Source organism: Thamnophis elegans, chromosome Z, assembly GCF_009769535.1.
Source record: "Thamnophis elegans isolate rThaEle1 chromosome Z, rThaEle1.pri, whole genome shotgun sequence".
NCBI classification, from domain to species: Eukaryota; Metazoa; Chordata; class Lepidosauria; order Squamata; family Colubridae; genus Thamnophis; species Thamnophis elegans.
The window spans coordinates 35,710,804-35,738,798 of record NC_045558.1 but is presented as its reverse complement, the minus strand read 5'-3'; the positions used below and the strand labels follow the sequence as shown (position 1 = coordinate 35,738,798).

The window sequence follows — 27,995 nt, the reverse complement described above, 5'->3', positions numbered from 1 at the left end:
TAATATTGAAAATGATAAAATGATTTATTAGCATTAATTCCATGAAAATGTGATTGTGATTAAAATACAATTTGCTTGGATTTCACACAAATCATTAAATATTTTGAATTACTTATAAAGTAATAAGAGCAATAAGTATTAGGCTCACTTAAAACAGATATAATAGAAAGCAATAATGTATTGGTACCAGATGGATGGATGAATTAGTAATCAATGGAACATAACATTGGTTCACCAACTGATACAATAATAGTATAGGCAGGTGAATAAAAGGCACTATGGAGGCTGGTATAAAATGCTAAACGCAACACCTTAATTATGCTCAGGATGTCTGAAAAAATAACATGTGCAATTGTCATATTGTTGTTATTGTCAAGCCACAGTTTTACACTAGTATAATTGGTGTCATTGCATAAGATACTTTCCTTATAGAAATATATTTCTGTCAGAGTGTCAGACTTGGAAAGATTTCTGATGTTATTTAAATTATCAATCAAATGAACAGCATCTTTGAATTGCTCTTTTGTAGGACGGACTATTTTTGTTTGCATTTCTCTGCGGAAAAAGATATTACTGTTCTTTTGGGAATAAACAAGTGTACAAATCTCTGTCTGAAAAGAATCTGTGACAGAAGCATTCCATATGCATCCATCCTTGTCCTTTGGTCTACAGAGACCCCAGTCATCTTCTCCCAAGCCCGTCTGACAGTGATAGGATGACCAACCATATTTGGCACATTGATAGTTAATGTGGCAGGGCAAGCCTGTGGGTGTCACATCTCGGAAAGGAGAGCAGGGCTCAAGTCCAGAAAAAGTATCACATTGGAAGTGTCCTTGGATTATTTGGCATCTATGCTTACACGGGTTGTTTCTCAGTGAATATTCAATGGAATCCCACTCTAAAACAAGGCTGCAGTAATTCCATTTTCCATTTTTGAAGTGACAATACTGAGAGGAACCTCCCCAGAAATCACAAGGTGACTCACATTTCTCACCAGAAACAGCCAGGCCATTTTTTAAGGAACAATAATCCCATTCATGTCCACTGCCACCCTTTTGCTTGCACCAGGTGTACTTATAACCATGATACCCACATGTATTTGTACATACTCCCCCTGTGCTTGTGTAATGAATATCATTGGGGGAAGTCCAAGATATGAAGGAGAAGAATGCAACCAGAGCTACATAAACTCTCATCATGATCTTCTTGAATTCCTGAAATGAAAGAACAGAATGTTCTGCTAATTATGTTTCTATAGTTTTGCTTCATAGCTGCCACACCTTCTTGTCCCAAATTCTGACTTTTCATGGCTTCATAATGTGGCATGTATTATGATTTTTTTTTAAAATTACGGTAAATCATTAGAAAGTGAGTTAATCATATCTTCCATCTGATCTTCTATCTTTCTTTGAATTTCACACTTTTGTGAGTGGTAAACCTTCTAACCCTTGGCTATCTCAGATGCCATTGCAAGAAAAAAAAATTAAAATCTTTTCTAATTTTATGATTCCAAATGTTATAGAAATAAAACTCTTACATTTGATTATTAATGATGGATCTCATTCAACAACACCTAAAACTTTAAAATGCTGTTCCAAAATATTAATGGTGATATAGTAATGTATGAAACTTCTATATCCATGGTGGGTTTTAATTTATTTTACTACCAGTTCGGTCATGCACACTTGTGCACTCATGCACTCACATGATGCTTCTGCAGGTGGGTGGGAGGAGCCTCCCGCCACCGCCACTACCAGTTCACCCAATCTGGGGGAAACCAGCAGAAACCCACCTCTGTGCTACATGGAATGTATTATTTGCAATCAGATATCCTACTGCTTTGTTCTATAACATATAGAGAAGGTGGGATGGAGTTGCACTTGTTCTCTAAAATATATACAGTATGGTAGGTAGGATTTTTTTCCCCATTTTCCTTTAATTTTTCAAATCTTCTTGTTGTTGGTAGTTGATCTACCATCACTTTAAAGAGGGGAAACATCTTTCCTAATATGTCTTTAAATGGTCATGAAACCATGCAATATCATGGAGAAAAAAGCAAATGTAAAAACGACTTGGTTTTAGCATTTTTCTACAGATTTTTAATTTAAAATTTAGTATGGAACTTTCGTAGCCCAGATATCTGCTTCCCAAAATAGCCTCATAATCTGGCTAAATACAGGCAGGCCTGATAATCTTTCCTCCTCAATTATTCCAGAATTAAAATCATTGTGAAAAAGAAGGGAGGGAATACCCAATTAAATCTAGTTAGGAAAAAGAAAAAAAGTCAGCTAATTGCTTTTCTAGAAAAGATTCTGGAATTATTCTGAAAAGCTTTTCATCATAAATATCAACATGAAATATTTTAAAATTACCCCAAAATGTACAGCTACCAAGCAGCCTAATAAATTAACAAACAAACAAACATTAAACAAATAAATAAAATTATATAAATAAATGAATAGCTATACAGACTTGGAAATGAAATCAGTCGCTGTGCAGCAAGAATCTGTTTGGCCTAAAATATATAAAATAGAAAAGGTGTACAAATATATGTATTTACTTGTTTGTTTATCCACACTTATATACAGACTAATCTAACATAATTTTACATAATGCATCATGTAATTATACATTATTCATAATATATTAAAACAATGACATACATGAAACACAAAAAGTAATTCATAAATAAAATAGTACTGATCATAAAAAGTATTGCTGCTCTAAGAAGATCTTTGCATCTGAATGGCTGTTGAAACAAAATTGTCAACCATTTCTTAATAGATCATTGAGGTAGGAGTGCATCTGACTTCTATGGGCATCACCCAAGTCATTCCCTCTGCTAGACTGTGTAGGGTGGACATACCTTCCTTAGATAAGCTATCTAGATTTTTCTCGAAAATTATCCAGACCTTGAATTGGGACCAAAAACCTATGGGCAATCAGTGTAGTTCCATCAGAATAAATATTATCCTACCGAACCATTTAATGCAGGCAGCCCCATGTAGAGTCAATTATAGTAGTCTAACTGAGATGACAGAGTACAAAACCATATTTTCCCTAACACAAAGTAATCTGAGAATTTGATTTATTTGCAACATACAAACTTCATTTAAAGAAAATACCTGTCTTTGATAACTTAATATGGTAACTACTGCGTTTTGATTGGGATGGAAATAAATTAATTATTTTTAAAATCCCCAGGCTTATTTGTAAACCAAATACATTCACATATTTCCATTGGCTAGTGAAATAGAATATCAGGATATACAGCTAAACAAGAAGTATCAGCGATATTCTTTTATATTTAAAAAATACAATTAGAAAAACTCATAAACAGAGAATCAAATTCATACCTTTCCTTTTTCATCCCAGATGCAATGCTAAAATCCATGATAACTAACATTACTCACTAAATTTTTAACAATTACTTACTCCTTTTTCCAACAAGCACTCCTTGCTTTCTCACTCTGTCCCTTGTTCTGTGACTCCCCAGAATCCCAAAGAGCAATGTGGGTTCTTTGCTGTTTATATATTAACCAAATGACTGACTCTCTGTTTCAAAGTGAGGGGTAAAGAGGAGGAGCAAAATGAGAAATGAACTCATATTTTTCGAATTACTGTGCTTATTTTAATAGTAAAATACAAACTGGCTCAATGAGAAGGAAATCAAAATTTATTTTGAATTGAAGAATGATCAGGGAACTCTCTATGGCTGTAATCATGAGCACCTATACTTTTAAATTAATCTCATTACCATTGTTATGTATCCCAACCAATCTATTTCTTCTCTTGATTGAAGCACAAAAACAAACTATTTTCATCACTGATGTCAAGTCAAATTTAATCTTGATACTGTATGAAAAGTTCTCAGAAACAAACAAAACAGATCTTCTTGGATTTGACTCCAAGAAAATAAATACATATAGATATAGATATAGATATAGATATAGATATAGATATAGATATAGATATAGATATACACATACACATACACATACACATACACATACATACATACATACATACATAGATACATAGATACATAGATACATACATACATACATAGATACATACATACATACATACATACATACATACATACATACATATATATATATATATATATATATATATATATATATATATTAATGGATCATCCATTTTGGTTCATTGTGGATTGCCTGCACACAGAATTATTATAGGATTAGGAATATCCTATATAATGACTGCATCCTCCTTTTATTTGGTGCATTAAGATAAAATAATATATTGTGTAGTAAAATCAGACTTAGAGCTTTTCCTAGTCTAGTCTTAATGCTGGATTTCCTTGCAAAAACTGCCTAGAAGAAAAACTACTTTAACCAATTCCTGGTTTTCACTTGAGCTGGGAAAGGGAAAAGAAAAAAATTCATGCAATAGGTAGAATTCGTGAACAAAGAGGGGGAAAAGACTCCAAAGGTCAAAGACTGTTCAGAGGTCGAGCAGAACAGGTTGAAATGGCTCTGGGCAGCAGCAACAGAGGGATTTCATGTGATTAAAAAAAAGCAGCTAGTAAGACACTTATGCAGCACTAATACCTTTATTTATTTAGGATAAAAATATGCTAGAAGTTGTCTTTCTTATATGCTGGGGACATGCAGCTTCCAAATGCATATAAAAGCCAGGTGTTTTAATTACATCATCACATTCACCATCTTTTAGAGAATAACAGAGTGGGAAGGGATCTTTGAGGTCTTTTACTCCAACTCCTAGCAAAGCAGGAAAATTTGTACCATTTCAGATGAATGGTTGTCCCATCTCTTCTTAAAAACTCCAGTTTTAAAGCACCCACAAGTTCTGGAAGCAACTTGTTCCAGTGATTAATTGTTCTGTCAGGAAATATCTCCCTAGTTCTAGGTTGTTTCTCTTCTTCATTAGTTTTCATCCATTCTTATTATGCCTTCAGATATTTTGGAGAATAATCTTGATATTTATTATCTTGATATTTACTGTTCTTTATGATCACTTATGAATGGGGACATCCACAATTCATTTAAAAGTTGCTCCTGAAATAGAAAGTCATTAAACACATGAGGAGCAAGCATATCAAGTATAATTCCTTTCATTTCAATTCCATTAAACAAAATTAACCCATTTCTAACTCTTTTCCTAACTTCAATTTAGCAAAGGGCATATGTGATTCTTGACCTAGAAAAGATTGAGCCCTTCTGATGTGGCATTTTTGGTCTTCTGAGCACACTGCTTTATACAAGTTTCAAAAAATAAGAATACTTGTTTTCTGCAAAATCATGCCAAGAGTTAAATTATGAAACCTACAAAATCCCTGGAGGAAAAATGGTAACATTCTGTTTAAGAAAAGTATTCAGCTATCCTGGCACATGTTTTCCAGGCTGGCATGTTTTTCATTTTGTTGACATCCTTTTGCAATGACCTGAGAGTTAACCAAAAAAAGAGACTTTCTTGTACAGTGTTTGGGAATACTCTCGGTTATATTTGTCCAAAGAAAAGAAAAACAGTAGAGTCTTCATAGAGCTGAACTTAAATTGTAATGAGTCCTTCATGTATCCATACACAATATATAGCCATTATATCCATAAAGTTCTTTTGGCTATCATACAGAAGTAGTTTCCCTTTGTCTTCTTCTGTGTTCTTTTCTCAACTTTTCATTTCAGCCTATAAACTTTGAATTCCATGATGGTCTCCCATAAAGTTTAAAACTGAACTGAGTCTACTTCATTTTCAGAGATTGGACCAAGTGAGGTTGGTGGTGCCAGTCAACTGTTTCATTAGATTTATCTTGGGAATGTTGGCATGCTATCTAGGCATCTGCCTCTTATCCCTAGTTCTTTGGTAAGTAACATCAGCTTAAGTTACCTATCAGCCCTGGAGGCTATCTTTTTCTTTGGATCTTCAGGGATGTATAACTATAACAACATTCTTTCACTGGGAGTAAAGGATGTTCAGCTTGTGCCTGGAGAGCCATGACTGAGAAGCAGCTCCAGTTAGGATGGTGACCTGATTGGATCATGTGATGTACATGTGGGTGCAAGGGATCCACTTTGACTTTCCTTTGGGTGGGGAAAACTTCAGGTTTAGGTTTAGGTTTATTAGATTTATATGCTGCCCTTCTCCCAAGGACTCAGGGTAGCGTACAACATTAAAAGAAACATATAATACAAAAGTTAAAAAAATTAAATAGAATATCCCAAAAAACCCAATTAGAATTGACAATAACATTTTTTTAAAAAATTCGAATTAAAATTAACAGTGATCAATAATTTATTTTGTTTTGTTCAGGCCAGGCTGGCTTGTTGGAAAAGCCAACTTCTTAGGGCGCATCAGAAGGACCAGAGGTCGGGGATTATACGAAGCTCCAGGGACAGCTCATTCCAGAGGGAAGGTGCTCCCACAGAGAAGGCTCTCCCCCTGGGGGTTGCTAGCCAACACTTTCTGGCCGACGGCACCCTGGGGAGACCAACTCTGTGGGATCGCACTGGACGGTGGGTGGCAGTAGGTGGTCTCGCAGGTACCCTGGGCCTAAGCCATGGAGCACTTTAAAGGTCATAATTAGTACCTTGAATCGCACCCGGAAGACAACCGGCAACCAGTGCAGGCCGCCTAAAAGGGTGTAACATGGGAGCACCTAGGTGCCCCCATGATAACCCACGCAGCCACATTCTGGACCAGTTGAAGCTTCTGGGTGCTCTTCAAGGGCAGCCCCATGTAGAGAGCGTTACAGTAGTCCAGGCGAGAAAGGACGAGGGCATGAGTGACTGTGCACAGAGCATCCCAATCCAGGAAGGGGCGCAACTGACATACCAGGCGAACCTGGTAAAAGGCCCCCCTGGTCACGGCCGTCAGGTGTTCTTCTAAACTAAGCTGCGTATCCGAGGATGCCCAGATTGCGGGCCCTCTCTGAGGGGGCTAAAATTTATCCCCCTATCATCAAAGATGGAACAAGATGCACAAGTCGGAAACCACAGCCACTCAGTCTTGGAGGGATTGAGCTTGAGCCTGTTCCTCCCCATCCAGATCTGCACAGCTTCCTGGTGTCGGGACATCACATCGAGGGCATCATTTGGGAGGTTTGGGGTAGAGATGAAAAGTTGGGTATCATCAGCATATTGACGATACTGTACCCCCAAACCACGGATGATCTCACCCAGTGGTTTCATATATATGTTGAACAGAGGGGTGAGAGAACCGACCCCTGGGGCACCCCACAAGTGACTCTCCTCGGGGTCGATCCCTGCCCTCCAGTCAACACAAACTGTGACCAATCCAACAGGTAGGAGGAGAACCACTGTAAAATGGCGCCCCCCACTCCCAACCCCTCAAGTTGTCGCAGTAGGATACCATGGTCAATGGTATCGAAAGCCACTGAGAGGTCTAATAGGACCAGGACAGAGAAGCAGCCCCTATCCCAGGCCCACCAGAGATCATTGACCAACACGACCAATGACGTCTCCATGCTGTATCCAGGCCTGAAACCCAACTGAAATGGATCCAGGTAGACAGCTTCATCCAGGGACTGGGGAAGCTGATGTGCTACCGCACTCTCGACAACTTTTGCTACAAAGTGAAGGTTGGAGACCGGATGATAGTTGGTCTCTAAAGAAGCTGGGTCCAGGGAAGTCTTAAGGAGGGGCCTCACCACCGCCTCCTTCAAGGTGGTGGGAAAGAACCCCTCTCTCAACAAAGCATTGGTAATTGCCTGGAGCCAGCCTCGTGTTACCTCCTGGGAAGCCGAGACTAACCAAGAGGGACACGGGTCCAGCACACAAGTGGGAGCACTGAGTCTCCCCATAATCCTGTCCAAGCCCTTGGGGGTCACAGGATCAAACTCATCCCAGATGGTCTCCACAAGATTCATCCCCATCGACTTGCCCGAATCTACCCAGTCAGAGTCCAAGCCTGTCCGGATCTGAGCGATTTTATCCTGCAGATACTGAACAAATTCTTCAGCCCTACCCTGCATGGAGTCTTTCCCAGCTCCTTGGTTAAGTAAGGAGAGGGTCACCCTAAACATGGCGGCTGAGCAGTTATCTGTGAACACGATAGGAGCGGAAAAATATTGCCATTTTGCCGCTTTTATTGCCACTAAGTAGGATTTAATATGAATTCTTACTAGTGTTCGATCAGATTCAGACCGGCTGGCTCCACAACCACTCTCTAGGCATCTTTTCTGGTGTTTCTTCTCCCAGAGCTCCTCGGTAAACTAGGGAGCTACCTGGGATCAACACCAGGTCAGAAGCCGCAAAGGCACAACAAGATCCAAAGCCCCAGTGGCTGCCCTATCCCAGGCTTCCACTAGGGCTACGGTCGAGTTATGACCAAGGGATTCAGGAAAAGTCCCAAGCTCCATCAGGAACCTTTCAGGGTCCATCAGGTGCCTGGGGTGGAACCATCTAATCGGTTCCACCTCCCTGCGGTGAGGGGTAGCAGTATGGAAGTCAAGCCTGATGAGGAAATGATCCGACCATGACAAGGGTTGGATAGAAATATCCCCTAAATCTAGATCATTCATCCACTGCCCAGCGACAAAAATCAGGTCGAGCGTGTGTCCCCCATTATGGATGGGGTCTTGAATTAACTGAGTTAGGTCCATAGCGGTCATGGAAGCCATGAACTCCCAAGCTGACTCAGATGTCTCGCCAATGGAAGGCAGATTGAAACCACCCAGGATCATAAGCCTGGGGAAATCAACCGCCAATCCAGCTAACACATTCAGCAGCTCCGGCAGGGCCAATGAAACGTAGCAGGGAGACAGGTACATAACAAAAAGGCCCACCTGAACTCCAAGGCCCCATTTCACAAAAAGTTACTCACACCTGCCTATCTGAGGCACAGTGACCTCCGGAGGTCTGAGACTTTCCCTAATAACCATCGCCACCACCACCCCACCACTGCCCTGGGCCCTCAGCTGGTGAAACGCCCGGAAATCTGGTGGGCATAATTCATTAAGGGGAACACACCCCTCATGGCCCAACCAGGTCTCCGTAATGCATGCCAGGTCCTCTCTACCCTCTTGCATGAGGTCGTAAATGAGGTGAGCCTTATGTACCATGGACCTGGCATTAAGCGACACCATCCGGAGACCAGGGTCCTTTAATCCCGAGCACCTAGGGGTGTGAGAAAGGTGATGAAGGTCGGAACGCGCAATCACTTTTAAACAGTGAACCCGCGTCCCCCGAACATAATATGGTCCTCGACCTCCACCATATCTGCCTCTCATATTCGGGTTTTCCCAGATGTGCTAATATTACACGCCTAGTAAAATGTAACTTTGAGAAAATGCCTGCCTCAGAATCTTACTTGGTTGCAGGTGTTACTTGGAACCCTGACATTACCATTAAGTGTTCTAGTTTTAAAGTTGTCTTTTCCTCCTTAAGCAAGCAACAACCCTCAACAATTTCTAGATGTATAAAATATGACACACATTGCAAACTATTCAACGTACGGCAGAGTTGGATGAATTGCAGAATATGCTATTTCACACCAGGTGTGAAAGGAGTATAAAGTATACTCCTTTATACTCCTTCAAAAATGCCTAGTTTTCAAAGGGACATAAGTAATCTCACAAAGCAAGCTGACCAAACAGCTAACTGATTAAGTACTAAAGTTAGAACTTGGCTACCTGTGCAGCAAAAGCAAAGATTCAAAAGAAAAGATTCGGGGCAAAAAAAGTCAAGACTTTAGCTCCGCAACTAAAGCCAACCACTCTTTAATATGATAATACTAATTCAAGTTGAAATACAAAATAAAGTACATAGAAAAGAAGAAAGGGAAAACACATAATACTTATTTCAAGACAGGATGTTTGTGGTATCAAAATGTACTAAGTGTAAACAGACAATCAAAGCCCTGCTCTTTTTAATATTAGTGCACACATCACCAATGTGTAAAAAAGGATAGGGCTTTGATCACTCAATTAAGCTACCACATTGATCCAATTAACATTGCCAAGCGTCCACTTTAAGGGATAGGGATAAAAATGTAAGGAAGACATTTTTGTAGACAGAATTTTTTTTCCAAAGATAGAGTATAAGTTTCAAAAGAGAACTGTTGCTAAGGGTCCTATTGGAATTATTTAGATTGGTATTCATAAAGGAGAAACATCCAGGATCTAGATCAGAGAAAAATAAAATTGATTTCACACTGCAACTTTTTGATTTTCTTTTCTTGCCCTCCATTACTCCATTACTCTGAATATCTTTCTGAAGCTCTCACCTCTCACTTGAAAGATTGAGAATTCAATACTAGGCACTGGCAGATGTTTCTTTATCAGGGTGCAAAGAGAAAATATCTGCTGCAAATTCTATGTAGGCATCAGGAAGGGCATCTTGCCAGTGAATACTCAGCTCCATTCGGATGGCTAATCAAGAGATTGCAGAGGTTTTTTTTAAAAAAAAATTGCAGCAATTAAGTTGGAAGTTATAAAGACATGGTCTTTTGAAAGAGATAGCTGCAATTTCAGCAGGGAAATTTCTTATGTACAGAAATTTTAGGTTGCATCTACAAAACCAGTGAACTAAATGTCTCTTTCTAGGGCTGCAGTCTGACTATGGTTTTTGAAAGGGAAGGTCAGAACTTTGGAGCTGTAGAATATTAACTTCTGCATGACTAAGAATGTGGAATTGTCTAAACAGAGCACAGAGGTGAAGGCCAAATTTCCTGATTTTGGAGCTGCAAGTACAACAAAGAAACAAAAGCTGCTATACATCTGGGTGGTGAATGAGACATAGGCTTATTGATGCACCTGACACAGAGTTACACTCAGGACACTAAATTGTTATGACTGGATGGCTGGAGAATTGTGGCTGCATGGTAATAAATAGAGGAAAGTTTAATAAGACTAATCAGGTGGAACTATCAGCAGGCCAAATAGCAGATCTAAAAACATGCTAAAGTAGCTTAGTATCCCACAGTTGAATGATGATGAGACAAGGAAGGTGGTAACATGCAATATCAGCAATGACTGGACCCTCCTGAGTCCTGATGGGAGACTTAACAAAAGTTTATGGAGAATAAATAGGACTTTCAGATCCAGACATACAAACAGCTACTGGCCAATCAATCAGACATCATGATAGTAGACAAGGACTGGAAGACAGTGGTGGTGATAGATGTACCTATGCTAAGTAACAACAACATCAGGAAAAAGGAGAATGACAAGCTTGGAAAAATATCAGATCCTGAAACGGAATTAGCAAAAACATGAAAGCAAAAGAAAAACTGGTTCCAGTTGGTAAGAGAACTCAGACTTGTGACTCCTAAATTGCGAGAGTGTTGCCAACGGATTCCAGGAACAACCTCGCTGCTTTTGTCCAGAGGAGTGCAGTGGGAGGAACAGCTATGATACTGCACAGAACCCTCAAACTCCTAGGTTGTGCTAAAAGACCTGAAATTGAGGAAGACACCAGTCAAAGGGTTCAAACTCACACTTAACATTCATTTCACTACTGTTAAAAAACTTCAATTTATTAATCTCTATTTTTCATTGTATATAACAATGCATAAACCCTAGTTCTGCTACATCCTATGAAACTAAATTCTAAACCAACCCACCAATTATCAACCAACTTGATCCCATTACAGGGTTGATAAAATATAATCTATAGCATCATGTATAATAAGGAGAAGAAAAATTCTTATTCAGAAACATACACAAAATCTATTTAGAACAAGAATGAAATGATTTTTTCAAAGAAACAAATCCAGCAATTAAAACGTTGGGCCTATTGAATTTTTCATCATTAGGGGTCTGCAGAGACATATACAATTTAATAATAATTTAAATTTATCACACTGCTGAAAATACAATTATTTTATATTGACTATTTTTCTGACTGAACTAAGCATATTCTGGATATAAATTATTAGTCAGGGAACAAAAATGCAACATCATACAAATTAAGTGGTTTACTTTCCTTACATCTCCACTGGAATTTTTCAGCTACATGGGCAAAGTACTAAATATGTCCTTAATTAACATGAATTAAATTTATTCTGATAATCACAGCACACTATGAGGCTCTAACCCACCTGACCCATATTTTATCCTAAACATTTGTTAGCATCTTTTGACCCACACACCCAAGATACTATTTTATGGGGGGGGGGGAACCCACCTTATGCTTTCAGTGTATCATATTAAGGAAGCCTTTGAAATTTTTTGATATAAAATTTTGAATTTAATCTGGTGGATTAAGTGGAAATTAAGTGGGATTTTTCCTTCCTGTTTTATTTATCTCCGTGAACCTCCTTACCTATTTATGAATTGTAATTAGAACACAAACAGAGAAAGGGAGGGAGAGAGGGAGAGGGTGAGAGAGAAAGAGGGGGGAGGTAGAGGGAGGAAGAGATTGATTTATACTGATGTTTCCCCTTGGGATTGAATTAAAACACTGGAAACCAGGGAGGTTGCTGAAGTGATAAAAAGTGAAAGACAGTACATTTTGCACTCTGAGGGAAATGAGTATTCAGAAATACAAAATAAAAATATATAAATAAAAATAAATAAAATCATACAAATATCACACACCCTCATGAAAATTGTTTTCTTTTGACAAAAAAATGAAATGTTTACTTACACTCTATGACATTGAAGGAAGGAGGAAACCAAAGAATGTTGATGATCCAGTGCTACTTGGGAAAAAGCTTTCTGCTATGCACTCCCTTTGTAAAGGTAATCTATATGGCGAACATAATAGATTAAATTATTTTAACAGCATTTTGATTTTAATATCCATTTCTCATCCTTGTATGACCCATCTTATATGACCCACATGACCCACACTACAACCATTTCTAAACAATAGATAAAATAAATTTTAAGGAAACTCCAGAGCTCATCACATCTCACAAGGAACATTTCACATTTAAAAGAGCATCAATCTTTATGGAGTATTTCTGAGGAAATGTAATTGTCTTGCTAAATTCCCTGTTTGCCCTGAAAACAGAAACCCTAAATAGCATGTTAGCAACTACAACTACTTAGCAACTACAGTGATTCATTTAACAACTGTTAAATGACAACAATGGGACTAAACTTACCTAACAACTGGCTCAGCAGCAGAAATTTTGGGCTTAATTATGGTCATAAATTGAGGACTATGTGCACATGATTTTCATTATTCTGATTCATGATAGTACATGAAATATTAAGTCATGCATTTCTTTTAACTGTGATTTGTTGAATCACAATTAATTGCATCCATACAACTACACTAAGCTAAAATTAAACAAACCAAATAACGGTTTAATGAGATGTGTTTACAAAGCCAGTAATTTACCCTTCTGCTATCTTCCAAGAAGAAAAACAACAATCTGAACCTAAGTGCAAACAAAAACGTGTGTGTGTGTGTGTGTGTGTGCAGGAATAGGGATCGTGAGAATGACTCACACTTCCAGCCAGCAAGTGTAGGCTCGATCAGCACTTTCATGATGCCAAGCCCAAATTGGAAGAAGAGCATTTTATTTTTCTCCACCCTTTATGCACTTAGAACACTGTTGTTTACAGCAAATGATCACTGTTGCCATACCGTAGTTTTGTTTCTATAAAAATCAAACTGAATATTTTTAGCCTAACTTTTAAAAATGAATACATGTTAATTTGCTGGGAAAACAAAATTGCTGTAGCTTTGAGCTGCTCAGTGGCAAAACTGACACAGGTAAAATAAATCATTAAAAGCTCTCCACCATCGTTTACAAATTGTCCATGCCATATAAAAACTATTTATCCCACGAGGAACTATATTTGTACATATTTATCATTTATTTATTTAGTATATGACAATATATATTAGCCAGGAAACCCCAGGGTTAAAATAAAGTAGTTGTTGGCTGCCTAAAACTGCTAGTGCATTTGGTTCACAGTCCCACACTATCCAGGGAATGAAGTAACTCTGTGCTTAGAATGTCATCTGTTGCTTTTTCCAATGATTTCACTTTGCATTTGGACAGGTCCAATGTCAGTTGGATTCGTACTTTCCTCACAAAGCACTTTTTCCATCAAAGTGGTACCTATTTATCGATTTGCATGTAGCATGCTTTTGAAGTGCTAAGATGGCAGAAGCTGAGGCAAGTGACAGGAGCTCAATCCTGGGCAGTGCTAGGACCATCATCTTCTCAATCATCTTAAAATCCCAGAACCATCACACCTCTTCCCCCATCCCTTGTGACTAGAAGGGTAGAGACAAGCTTTTGATCATCTCAGCTCCATGTCATCAAGCTCATTACCAGTCCCCTTGCCCTCAACCCACTTGGGCTGGTCAGCCTAACTCCCCAAGTCATGAAGTAGCTTCTGGGAGAACAGTAAAAGAAGTCATTTAGTTAATTAGATTTTCTTTCAACAGACAATTTCACATTAGAGGTACTTCTGAATTTACTGTTACTTTGAGAAATAAGGAACTTTAAAAGTTTCCTTCTTTGTTAGAAGTTTCCTAGACTCTGGTTTGTAGCTCTCAAGTCAGCATTTGGGAATAAAGGGGAAATTTTAGTCAACACAATTTTGTAATATATTTCCTTTTTTTAAAAAAAATAGCTATAATGATATCACTAAGATTTGTATACTCTTCATTGTTCTTTAAATCCCTCTCTAAGTGGTTTACAGAGTCAGCACATTGTCCCCAGCAATCTGGGTCCTCTAAAGGATAGAAGGCTGAGTCAATTTTGAGCCTGACAGGATCAAACTGCAGGCTATGGGCAGAATTAGCCTGCAACACTGCATTTCAACCACTGAGCCACCACTCAAATGTAAGTTATTAGGCTGTGAGATTTAATTGCATGTATGATCCCTTTGGAAAAGAAAAAAAAATCCTTAAAATAACTGGAGCTATTGGATCAAAAAATATTATCATGTTACCAAAAACATTATGTCTCTTTCTTTCCCTACTCTGTATCTATGACTAGAACATGGTCACAGTCTGTAAGCAACAGAAACAATCTGATGAAACAGGTTTGACTGCTTTTTTAGCCAGAATGAATAGTTAGGTTATTATATTAAAACCACTGATCCCCCACATAATACACTTGGGAAGAAATGTATGCACCAGGCTTCTTTCGCACCAGTATTTTTAAAAATAGTATTAAAAATTGAAGTTGACATGCAGTGAAGTAAAATCTCAGCTTCCAAAGCATTCTTATAATCCGTGGTTTTCTGGCAAAGGTGCTCACAAGAAGTTTCAAATTTCTGTGTCTGACCACTGATACCATAATAGTATTTATGTGATCTCTAAAAATGAACATCAACCTGATAGCACATAAGCAATTTAAAAAATGCTGATATGCTTTATATTCCAATCAAATGATGCAACCTTCAAGCAGCTCAACAATCATATATTCTTTCTTTTTTTTTTCTTTTTTTCTTTGTCACTCCAAGAAGAGTGAGGGCTGACAACTTTCCATCAAAAGTTCTCTGACTGATCTGCTGTCTTTCCATCTGCAATAGATTTTTATGCTGATTTTTTGGTGTTTGTCAGTAACAAACAGCTGATACTAATGCTAATCAAGGTGATTATAATAGCTGTCCAAGATGAAAAGAAGTATTAATGAGAATTTAGCCAATTGTCATTTCAGATTTTTCATTAATTCTGTTATTTGTCTTCTTTATTCATTTGTTTGTTAATTTACACTACACCTTTCTCCAGGAACTCAAAAGCTCAAACCTGAGTATGTAAACATATGTATGCACACCTTTGCATATAAATATCTTGTGCATGTATATGTTTTGTATATATTCTCAAATAATTTTGAGAATTAAGTGAGTTTCAGCAACAGTATTTGAGTGATCGTAATTCATGGCTTCATGGCTGAATTAAAATTTCAGCAAATATTTTCCTAGTTTATGTTTAAGCTAGACCTAAATTGACAAATGAAAGCAATACATACAGTACATTTTGGAAACAATACAACCTACCAATTTTAAAATGCATTAGAAAAACTTACATAAATACAAAATAACACTGAAGAATGCATGACAAATGATGGTTAACCAGTTCTGTTTGCCACAGAGCAGGCTCACATTTTCTTCTTAATTGTGAAAAACAAAAAAATTGGAAGGGAAACACAAAGTTTTATCGTTAGCCATATAGACTGGAGTCTTCAATTAACTAGAGATTTATTTCTCTCTATATTAAAATATTTATATAGCGGTTAAATTTATAAGAAACTGTGCGCACTTCTCAATCAAAAATTGAAATAAAATAAAAACCATATCAAACTTTTAAAACCAAATGTACAAAGTCTAACTTTCAATGTGCAATAACTTCATCCTATCCAGAGCTTGGAGGTAAATCCAGGTTTCCAGGGCTTTTCAAAAGACTATGGGGGCAGAGGCCTGCCAAACTTCAGAGACAAATGTGTTCCTTAGGGCAAAAGCTTTCACATAAATGCATGGTTCCTAGCTTCCATAAAGAAGCAATTTTTAAATGAAGGAACTAATTTAGTAGGACCTATAGATGACTGACAGGTTGTTGTGGCCTGTTGGCCACTGGTCTCTATTTTATCCACCGTCTGTCAGAGTTTTGTCAGAGTTGGAGAAAGAAAATGAAAACTAACTTTTAAGTGGGGGGAGTTAAAACAAAAATGTACATTTACAGTAAATGTAGAAAATGATGTAATTTCTAGGAACAATGTTGAATTAACACAATTAGACGTATGCTACATTCTGAAATAGAACTCACAATAGGTTTAAACTAAATCCTGAACAAATTAGTTACGTAAGATTCTATTTTCACTGTGAAAAGATACTTAAGACTAATGAGGATTCAGTTGTCTTGAATGCAATATTTGTGTCCACTATAATATGCAATAAAAGCATATGAAAGTGGAATAAATTATTTATTAAAATGCATATAATTATTAAGTTACAGACAATTGTGTGGAACCTGATAGCAAATTAGTAAATCATTCTAAGATACCTACATTACTGTTGTACACTGAGATTATGATAAATAATAATCTTTTCCAGAAATTCATGAATTCTTGCTTTATGAAAATTGCTCTTCTGACATTCCTCAGTCTTTAGGTGGTAATCAAAGATTAAGCATCTGCTTTATTTTATTCCAGCTGGTGATTTGAGACTGAGCATTTCTTCTTAAGAAACACTAGCAGAATTACAGTTAAACTCTTTTAACCTTCTGGAAAGCATTGAGATAGCTCAGAAATTAGGTTAGATCAGGGGTGTCCAAACTTTTTCCAAGTAGGGCCAGATTTGGTAAGGTGAAAATCCGTGGGGCGACCATTCAGCCTGAAATTCTTTGAACCATTAACATTAAATGCAAATGAACTATTTCACGAAAGACTAAACAAATAACTCCAGCGAGGAATAGAGGCTGCGGGCTACTCGAAATTTGCAAATGGGCCCCAATTGGCCCTTGGACCTAACTTTGGACATGCCTGTATTAGATGAACTGGATAATGCTAGTTGAGATGTCAAGTTTGGGTTTTGCTATTTTGGATGCTTTATTATTTCTTCAAGCTGCCCAGGGTTGTTTTCCACAACACAAACAGCCATATAAATCTTTCAATTCATCAATTAATTAAATATCCCAGTTTTGGTTTATTAGCATTGACAAATGTGGTAGCCAATTTTAGAAAGGTTTGGGATATTTCACTTACTGCTTAGACCAGTGTTTTTCAACCTTTTTTGTGCAAAGGCACACTTTTTTCATGAAAAAAATCACGAGGCACACCACCATTAGAAAATGTTAAAAATTTTTAACTCTGTGCCTATATTGACTATATATAAAGTAATTCTCCCACGGCACACCTTACGCTATGTCACGGCACACTAGTGTGCCGCGGCACAGTGGTTGAAAAACACTGGCTTAGACTGTACATAAAATAGCAGAAAACTGAAATATCTATGAGCAAGCATCTCTTGGTAACAACACAGAGAATAACTGACCTTATCCATGGTAGTGTGAAAAACAAACAAGACAAATCCTGACTACATCCCATAGGTGATGTTTCTCAAACTGGGAAACTTTAAGGTATGTGGAGTTTAACTCTCAGATTTCCCTAGCTAGGAAAAAGTAGCTCAATATTTCTTCTCAGGTCTGCATGGATCCACTAGGATCTTGTGGGTACATGTCTCTCCTAGAGTGATGTTAATGTAAGTGTAAGTCATTAACAGGTTCTTGAAGTCAGGAACACATAGTGTTGCTTTTATCCACCCCCCAACCCAACAGGGAAGCAATTTTGGCTTATCTTTTTTCTTCCATACCTCAAAAGAACTGCTTTCAAAACTATGATTACTCATGTGATGCTTTCACTAGTCTATATGTGGGAGTGTGGAAATCCAGATTTTATTGATGTGGCAGTCCAGGATAAAATGACTGTGGAAAGTACCTGTTATGGAGAAGAGGAGTCATTTCTGCCACAACAGATGTTTTTGTTTTTTCAATAAGTAGTAATACATTGGTAGTTTATTTTCTTATCTGCAACTATCTAGCAGTGCCGTACAAGGGGGAATTAATGGGAAGGGGCTCATATCCATTGCTATGTCTCTCAAGAGCACCTTGTCTTCCTCATAGCGATGGGTGTTTGCATTTTCTGTAGAAGAGGGAGCACTAAAGTAGTTCCATTCAGGGCATGGAAAGTGCAACTTGGACAGAACATCTGACCTATGGCATTTTTATTTTTCTCTCTCTTTTCCTTTTCTTTTGTTGCTTTGCTTTCTTCATATTTTGGGAATTACAGTGAGCAGACTGAATAATTACAATGTGAATGTAGGCATAGAGACTATTTTCTGTGGGGTTTTTTCCTATTTTACAAACTAATTTAATATTTTGTGGCAATTCTAAAATTGAAAGTATTAGAACTCTACAGCCAATGGAAAACTGAGTGACAACTTCCCACCAGTTGTGACATGTCAAAGTGGGTGCTAGTAGGCACCCCTGAGGCTACAAAATTGATTGAGGAGCTGCAGGCCAATATATTGTAAAAATGCTAGTAAGTGATAAACTGGACAGCAGATGTTTACAGATATCTTGACCTATAAAGCTTTAATTCCAAGCTCCAGTGTGTTGTAATTCCAAACTGCAATTAGTTTAAATTGTAGGATTCCTCTTTATCTATTAATATATTTCTCTTTATTCCATACTACACCTCAACACAGGAACTTTTCAGATTTGTAAGACCTGCAGTATCTAAAATTTCCATTTACGGTAACTTCTTTGAGAGCAACAGGTCTTAGAAAGGCATTAATAAAGCTACTCTACCAAAAAAAAACCACACATATTATTCTCTGTGGTTTCAGCAAGTTGCATAGTTGATATGATGAGGTTGAATTTGTCTAATTACTTAAATCAAAGATCAACAGAAATTTTATAAGAAAAGGAAATAATAAATAATCACATGGGAATCAATGATTACTTTGAGGAAGTGGTTGGCTTTCCTTTAAAATGTTTTAAAGATTTTCATCCTCCTTTTGTTATATTTATAAATCACTCAAGGCATTGAACATCCTAAATAGTGGTAGTCCTTCCTACTCCTATTTTCTCACCAACAGTCTTGTGTGGTAACATTGAGAGTGAGTGATTGGCCCATATCACCCAGCCAACATTCAGGTATAAGGTTGAACTAGATCTCACCATCTCCTGGTTTCTAGTTTGGTGCCCTAACTATTACATCAAATTGACTCTTTTCTTTTTGAATATAATCAAGCAAATGCTGAATCCACCAGAATGGTTAATTTGGATTCCTGCAGAAAAGATTTGATCTTTTTTTGCCTAAGAAGTCCCTGCTAATTATTTCACCTGGGTAATGTCTAGCTTTGCCTTCTTTACTAGGAAAGATTTCAGAAGAAAAAAAATGGAAGTGATGACTTTTTAAAAATCACCAAATAATGTAAATGCATTAAAAATGATATCTCAGACATCTTCTTCAACACAGAATTGCAGATCTTTAAAATCAATTTTTGAGACTCCACTAGATAATATTTCAATAACATATTTTATTAACTGCATAGATTATCACATATAATTATGGAAGATTACAAATAATATACAAATACAGAAAACAGTCACTGATATAATATTGAAAATGATAAAATGATTTATTAGCATTAATGGTTCCACCACAAAATCGCGGAGGACAAAATCGCGCTCGACGAAAGCGCACATTTGACATCATCACAGCGCGACGAAAACATCGCGCTGTGATCGAAAAATGTAAAAATAAAGCTAAAACCTTACCCTAACCCCCCCAAACCTAACCCTAAACCTAACCCTAAACCTAACCCTTAACCTAACCCTAAAGCTAACCCTAAAGCTAACCATTAACGTAACGCTAAACCTAAACCTAACCCTTAACCTAACCCTAACCCTAACCCTAAACCTAACCCTTACCTTTATGTGAATCGGCTTGCTTTAATTTTAATTTTATTTCAATTTTTAATTTTTTTTGTCACGCTATGATGACATCACATGCGCGCTTTCGTCAAGTGCGATTTTGTCCTCCGCGCTTTTGACGGGTCACGGCATTAATTCCATGAAAATGTGATTGTGATTAAAATACAATTTGCTTGGATTTCACACAAACCATTAAATATTTTGAATTATTTATAAAGTAATAAGAAGCAATAAGTATTAGGCTCACTTAAAACAGATATAATAGAAAGCAATAATGTATTGGTACCAGATGGATGGATAAATTAGTAATCAATGGAACATAACATTGGTTCACCAACTGATACAATAATAGTATAGGCAGGTGAATAAAAGGCACTATGGAGGCTGGTATAAAATGCTAAACGCAACACCTTAATTATGCTCAGGATGTCTGAAAAAATAACATGTGCAATTGTTGTATTGGTGTTATTGTCAAGCCACAGTTTTACACTAGTATAATTGGTGTCATTGCATAAGATACTTTCCTTATAGAAATATATTTCTGTCAGAGTGTCAGACTTGGAAAGATTTCTGATGTTATTTAAATTATCAATCAAATGAACAGCATCTTTGAATTGCTCTTTTGTAGGACGGACTATTTTTGTTTGCATTTCTCTGCGGAAAAAGATATTACTGTTCTTTTGGGAATAAACAAGTGTACAAATCTCTGTCTGAAAAGAATCTGTGACAGAAGCTTTCCATATGCATCCATCCTTGTCTTTTGGTCTACAGAGATCCTAGTCATCTTCTCCCATGCCCGTCTGACAGTGATAGGATGACCAACCATATTTGGCACATTGATAGTTAATGTGGCAGGGCAAGCCTGTGGGAGTCACATCTCGGAAAGGAGAGCAGGGCTCAAGTCCAGAAATAGTCACACATTGGAAATCTCCTTGGATTATTTGGCATCTATGCTTACACGGGTTGTTTCTCAGTGAATATTCAAAGGAATCCCACTCTAAAATAAGGCTGCAGTAATTCCATTTTCCATTTTTGAAGAGACAATACTGATAGGAACCTCCCCAGAAATAACAAGGTGAGTCACATTTCTCACCATAAACAGACAAGCCATTTTTTAAGGAACAATAATCCCATTCGTGTCCACTGCCACCCTTTTGCTTGCACCAGGTGTACTTATAACCATAATAACTACAAGTATTTGTACATACTCCCCCTGTGCTTGTTTAATGAATAACATGGGAGGAAGTCCAAGATATGAAGGAGAAGAATGCAACCAGAGCTACATAAACTCTCATCATGATCTTCTTGAATTCCTGAAATGAAAGAACAAAATGTTCTGCTAATTATGTTCCTATATTTTTGCTTCATAGCTGTCACACCTTCTTGTCCCAAAATCTGACTCCTCATGGCTTCATAATGTGGCATATATTATATTTTTTTTATTATGGTAAATCATTAGAAAGTGAGTTAATCAAATCTTCCATCTGATTTTCTATCTTTCTCTGAATTTCACACTTTTGTGAGTGGTAAACCTTTTAACCCTTGGCTATCTCAGATGCCATTGCAAGAAAAAAAAATTAAAATCTTTTCTAATTTTATGATTCCAAATGTTATAGAAATAAAACTCTTACATTTGATTATTAATGATGGATCTCATTCAACAACACCTAAAACTTTAAAATGCTGTTCCAAAATATTAATGGTGATATAGTAATGTATGAAACTTCTATATCCATGGTGGGTTTTAATTTATTTTACTACCAGTTCGGTCATGCACACTTGTGCACTCATGCACTCACATGATGCTTCTGCACAGAAGCGTCCAGGTGGGTGGGAGGAGCCTCCCGCCACCACCACTACTAGTTCACCCGATCTGGAGGGAACCAGCAGAAACCCACCTCTGTGCTACATGGAATGTATTATTTGCAATCAGATATCCTACTGCTTTGTTCTATAACATATAGAGAAGGTGGGATGGAGTTGCACTTGTTCTCTAAAATATATACAGTATGGTAGGTAGGATTTTTTTCCCCATTTTCCTTTAATTTTTCAAATCTTCTTGTTGGTGGTAGTTGATCTACCATCACTTTAAAGAGGGGAAATATCTTTCCTAATACGTCTTTAAATGGTGATGAAACCATGCAATATCATGGAGAAAAAAGCAAATGTAAAAACGACTTGGTTTTAGCATTTTTCTACAGATTTTTAATTTAAAATTTAGTATGGAACTTTCGTAGCCCAAATATCTGCTTCCCAAAATAGCCTCATAATCTGGCTAAATACAGGCAGGTCTGATAATCTTTCCTCCTCAGTTATTCCAGAATTAAAATCATTGAGAAAAAGAAGGGAGGGAATACCCAATTAAATCCAGTTAGGAAAAAGAAAAAAAGTCAGCTAATTGCATTTCTAGAAAAGATTCTGGAATTATTCTGAAAAGCTTTTCATCATAAATATCAACATGAAATATTTTAAAATTACCCCAAAATGTACAGCTACCAAGCAGCCTAATAAAGTAACAAATAAACAAACATTAAACAAATAAATAAAATTATATAAATAAATGAATAGCTATACAGACTTGGAAATGAAATCAGTCACTGTGCAGCAAGAATCTGTTTGGCCTAAAATATATAAAATAGAAAAGGTGTACAAATATATGTATTTACTTGTTTGTTTATCCACACTTATATACAGACTAATCTAACATAATTTTACATAATGCACCATGTAATTATACATTATTCATAATATATTAAAACAATGACATTCATGAAACACAAAAAGTAATTCATAAATAAAATAGTACTGATCATAAAAAGTATTGCTGCTCTAAGAAGATCTTTGCATCTGAATGGCTGTTGAAACAAAATTGTCAACCATTTCTTAATAGATCATCAAGGTAGGAGTGCATCTAACTTCTATGGGCATCATCACCCAAGTCCTTCTCTCTGCTGTACTGTGTAGGGTGGGCAAACCTTCCTTAGAAAAGCTATCTAGATTTTTCTGGAAAGTGATCCAGACCTTGAATTGGGACCAAAAACCTATAGGCAATCAGTGTAGTTCCATCAGAATAAATATTATCCTACTGGACAATTTAATACAGGCAGCCCTATGTAGAGTCAATTATAGTAGCCTAACTGAGATGACAAACTGAGTACAAAACCATATTTTCCCAAGCACAGAGTATTCTGAGAATTTGATTTCTTTGCAACATACTTCATTTAAAGAAAATACCTATTTTCGATAACTTAATATGGTAACTATTGTGTTTTGATTGGGATAGAAATAAATAAATAATTTTTAAGATCCCCAGGCTTATTTGTAAACCAAATACATCCACGTATTTCCATTGGTTAGTGAGATAGTGTATCAGGATATACACCTAAAGAAGAGGTGTCAGGAATAATCTTTTATATTAAAAAAATACAAATTGAAAAACTCATAAATAGAGAATCAAATTCATACCTTTCCTTTTTCATCCCAGATGCAATTCTAAAATCCATGATAACTAACATTACTCACTAAATTTTTAACAATTACTTACTCCTTTTTCCAACAAGCACTCCTTGCTTTCTCACTCTGTCCCTTGTTCTGTGACTCCCCAGAAACCCAAAGAGCAATGTGGGTTCTTTGCTGTTTATATATTAACCAAATGACTGACTTCCTGTTTCAAAGCTAGGGGTAAAGAGGAGGAGCGAAATGAGAAATGAAAGCATATTTTTCCCATTACTGTGCTTATTTTAATAGTAAAATACAAACTGGCTCAATGAGAAGGAAAACAAAATTTATTTTGAATTGAAGAATGATCAGGGAACTCGCTATGACTGTAATCACGAGCACCTATACTTTTAAATTAATCTCACTACCATTGTTATGTATCCCAACCAATTTATTTCTTCTTTTGATTGAAGCACAAAAACAAACTATTTTCATCACTGATGTCGAGTCAAATTTAATCTTGATACTGTATGAAAAGTTCTCAGAAACAAACAAAACAGATCTTCTTGGATTTGACTCCAAGAAAATAAATACATATACATACATACATACATACATACATACATACATACATACATACATACACACACACACACACACACAGACACACACACACACACAGACACACACATATATTTGGGCATACCAGGGGTTGTGACTCTAAATACATACCTATTCCCTGGCTCAGCTGATAAGGATAAGAACTCTGTGGCTTAGTGATTAACACATCTGCCTAAGAAGCAATACAGCACAGGTTCTAATCCCAGTAAGGGTATGGCTAGCTGATGAGAGCTAAATAGCTTGAAATAGATCTATACTAGTCTCCCTTTATTTATTTATCAGCAAAAATACAACACACATATATATATATTTATTAATGGATCATCCATTTTGGTTCATTGTGGATTACCTGCACACAGAATTATTATAGGATTATATATTATATAGGATATAGGATCCTATATAATGACTGCATCCTCCTCTTATTTGATACATTAAGATAAAATAATATATCCTATAGTAAAATCAGACTTACAGCTTTTCCTAGTCTAGTCTTAATGCTGGATTTCCTTGCAAAAACTGCCTAGAAGTAAAACTACTTTAACCAATTCCAACTCCAAAGGTCAAAGACTGTTCAGAGGTCGAGCAGACCGGGTTGAAATGGTTCTGGGCAGCAGCAACAGAGGGATTTCATGTGATTAAAAAAAAAGCAGCTAGTAAGACACTTATGCAGCACAAGTTGGAAAATAATACCTTTATTATTTATTTAAGAGAAAAATATGCTAGAAGTTGTCTTTCTTATATGCTGGGGACATTCAGCTTCCAAATGCATATAAAAGCCAGGTGTTTTAATTACATCATCACATTCACCATCTTTTAGAGAATAACAGAGTGGGAAGGGATCTTTGAGGTCTTTTACTCCAACTCCTAGCAAAGCAGGAAAATTTGTACCATTTCAGATGAATGGTTGTCCCATCACTTCTTAAAAACTCCAGTTTTAAAGCACCCACAAGTTCTGGAAGCAACTTGTTCCAGTGATTAATTGTTCTGTCAGGAAATATCTCCCTAGTTCTAGGTTGTTTCTCTTCTTCATTGGTTTTCATCCATCCTTATTATGCCTTCAGATATTTTGGAGAATAATCTTGATATTTATTATCTTGATATTTACTGTTCTTTATGATCACTTATGAATGGTGACATCCACAATTCGTTTAAAAGTTGCTCCTGAAATAGAAAGTCATTAAACACATGAGGGGCAAACATATCAAGTATAATTCCTTTCATTTCAATTCCATTAAACAAAATTAACCCATTTCTAACTCTTTTCCTAACTTCAATTTAGCAAAGGGCATATGTGATTCTTGACCTAGAAAAGATTGAGCCCTTCTGATGTGGCATTTTTGGTCTTCTGAGCACACTGCTTTATACAAGTTTCAAAAAATAAGAATACTTGTTTTCTGCAAAATCATGCCAAGAGTTAAATTATGAAACCTACAAAATCCCTGGAGGAAAAATGGTAACATTCTGTTTAAGAAAAGTATTCAGCTATCATGGCACATGTTTTCCAGGCTGGCATGTTTTTCATTTTGTTGACATCCTTTTGCAATGACCTGAGAGTTAACCAAAAAAAAAGACTTTCTTGTACAGTGTTTGGGAACACTCTCGATTATATTTGTCCAAAGAAAAGAAAAACAGTAGAGTCTTCATAGAGCTGAACTTAAATTGTAATGAGTCCTTCATGTATCCATACACAATATATAGCCATTATATCCATAAAGTTCTTTTGGCTATCATACAGAAGTAGTTTCCCTTTGTCTTCTTCTGTGTTCTTTTCTCAACTTTTCATTTCAGCCTATAAACTTTGAATTCCATGATGGTCTCCCATAAAGTTTAAAACTGAACTGAGTCTACTTCATTTTCAGAGATTGGACCAAGTGAGGTTGGTGGTGCCAGTCAACTGGTTTCATTAGATTTATCTTGGGAATGTTGGCATGCTATCTAGGCATCTGCCTCTTATCCCTGTTCTTTGGTAAGTAACATCAGCTTAAGTTACCTATCAGCCCTGGAGGCCATCTTTTCCTTTGGATCTTCAGGGATGTATAACTATAACAACATTCTTTCACTGGGAGAAAGGACGTTCAGCTTGTGCCTGGAGAGCCATGACTGAGAAGCAGCTCCAGTTAGGATGGTGACCTGATTGGATCATGTGATGTACATGTGGGTGCAAGGGATCCACTTTGATTTTCCTTTGGGTGGGGAAAACCAGGAGACTTCGGATTCGGGTTTTCCCAGATGTGCTAATATTACACGCCTAATAAAATATAACTTTGAGAAAATGCCTGCCTCAGAATCTTACTTGGTTGCGGATGTTACTTGGAACCCTGACATTACCCTTAAGTGTTCTAGTTTTAAAGTTGTCTTTTCTTCCTTAAGCAAGCAACAACCCTCAACAATTTCTAGATGTATAAAATATGACACACATTGCAAACTATTCAATGTACAGCGGAGTTGTACTTTATACATTGTATAAAGTATACTCCTTTATACTCCTTCAAAAATGCCTAGTTTTCAAAGGGACATAAGTAATCTGACAAAGCAAGCTGACCAAACAGCTAACTGATTAAGTACTAAAGTTAGAACTTGGCTACCTGTGCAGCAAAAGCAAAGATTCAAAAGAAAAGATTAGGGGCAAAAAAGTCAAGACTTCAGCTCTGCAACTAAAGCCAACCACTCTTTAATATGATAATACTAATTCAAGTTGAAATACAAAATAAAGTACATAGAAAAGAAAAAAGGGAAAACACACAGTACTTATTTCAAGACAGGATGTTTGTGGTATCAAAATGTACTAAGTGTAAACAGACAATCAAAGTCCTGCTCTTTTTAATATTAGTGCACACATCACCAATGTGTAAAAAAAGGATAGGGCTTTGATCACTCAATTAAGCTTCCACATTGATCCAATTAACATTGCCAAGCCTCCACTTTAAGGGATAGGGATAAAAATGTAAGGAAGACATTTTTGTAGACAGAATTTTTTTTCAAAAGAGAACTGTTGCTAAGGGTCCTGTTGGAATTATTTAGATTGGTATTCATAAAGGAGAAACATCCTGGATCTAGATCAGAAAATAATAAAATTGATTTCACACTGCAAGTTTTCGATTTTCTTTTCTTGCCCTCCATTACTCCATTACTCTGAATATCTTTCTGAAGCTCTCACCTCTCACTCGAAAGATTGAGAATTCAATCCTAGGCACTGGCAAATGTTTCTTTATCAGGGTGCAAAGAGAAAATATCTTCTGCAAATTCTATGTAGGCATCAGGAAGGGCATCTTGCCAGTGAATACTCAGCTCCATTCGGATGGCTAATCAAGAGATTGCAGAGGTTTTTTTTTTAAAAAAATTGCAGCAATTAAGTTGGAAGTTATAAAGACATGGTCTTTTGCAAGAGATAGCTGCAATTTCAGCAGGGAAATTTCTTATGTACAGAAATTTTAGGTTGCATCTATAAAACCAGTGAACTAAATGTCTCTTTCTAGGGCTGCAGTCTGACTATGGTTTTTGAAAGGGAAGGTCAGAACTTTGGAGCTGTAGAATATTAACTTCTGCATGACTAAGAATGTGGAATTGTCTAAA

The 27,995-nt window shown here is 36.7% G+C and overlaps 1 protein-coding gene across 6 annotated transcripts; it reads right to left on the bottom strand.

Moving 5' to 3' along the window:
* LOC116520336 lies at nucleotides 1-27,995 on the bottom strand. 6 transcript variants are annotated; one of them, XR_004256767.1, is made up of 7 exons: nucleotides 27,580-27,995; nucleotides 25,113-25,583; nucleotides 23,905-24,035; nucleotides 12,597-12,696; nucleotides 11,136-11,404; nucleotides 3,436-3,555; nucleotides 2,472-2,515 (listed from the first exon to the last, which is right to left on the bottom strand). XR_004256767.1 is itself a non-coding variant. In XM_032234496.1 (4 exons), exon 4 carries the CDS (start codon nucleotides 1,197-1,199, stop codon nucleotides 204-206), a length of 996 nt encoding a protein of 331 aa, XP_032090387.1. In that variant the 5' UTR covers nucleotides 1,200-1,214; nucleotides 2,473-2,515; nucleotides 12,597-12,696; nucleotides 23,905-23,988; the 3' UTR covers nucleotides 1-203. The 6 variants fall into 6 exon arrangements, 4 of the variants coding, with proteins under 4 accessions (XP_032090387.1, XP_032090386.1, XP_032090388.1 ...); XM_032234496.1 differs by lacking the exons at nucleotides 3,436-3,555; nucleotides 11,136-11,404; nucleotides 25,113-25,583; nucleotides 27,580-27,995 and adding an exon at nucleotides 1-1,214 and having other exon boundaries at nucleotides 2,473-2,515; nucleotides 23,905-23,988; XR_004256768.1 differs by lacking the exons at nucleotides 2,472-2,515; nucleotides 3,436-3,555; nucleotides 11,136-11,404; nucleotides 12,597-12,696 and adding an exon at nucleotides 20,826-21,673.

Excerpts from the sequence above, each read along its gene's own strand:
- LOC116520336 (XM_032234496.1), bottom strand. The coding sequence starts at position 1,199 with ATGATGAGAGTTTATGTAGCTCTGGTTGCATTCTTCTCCTTCATATCT.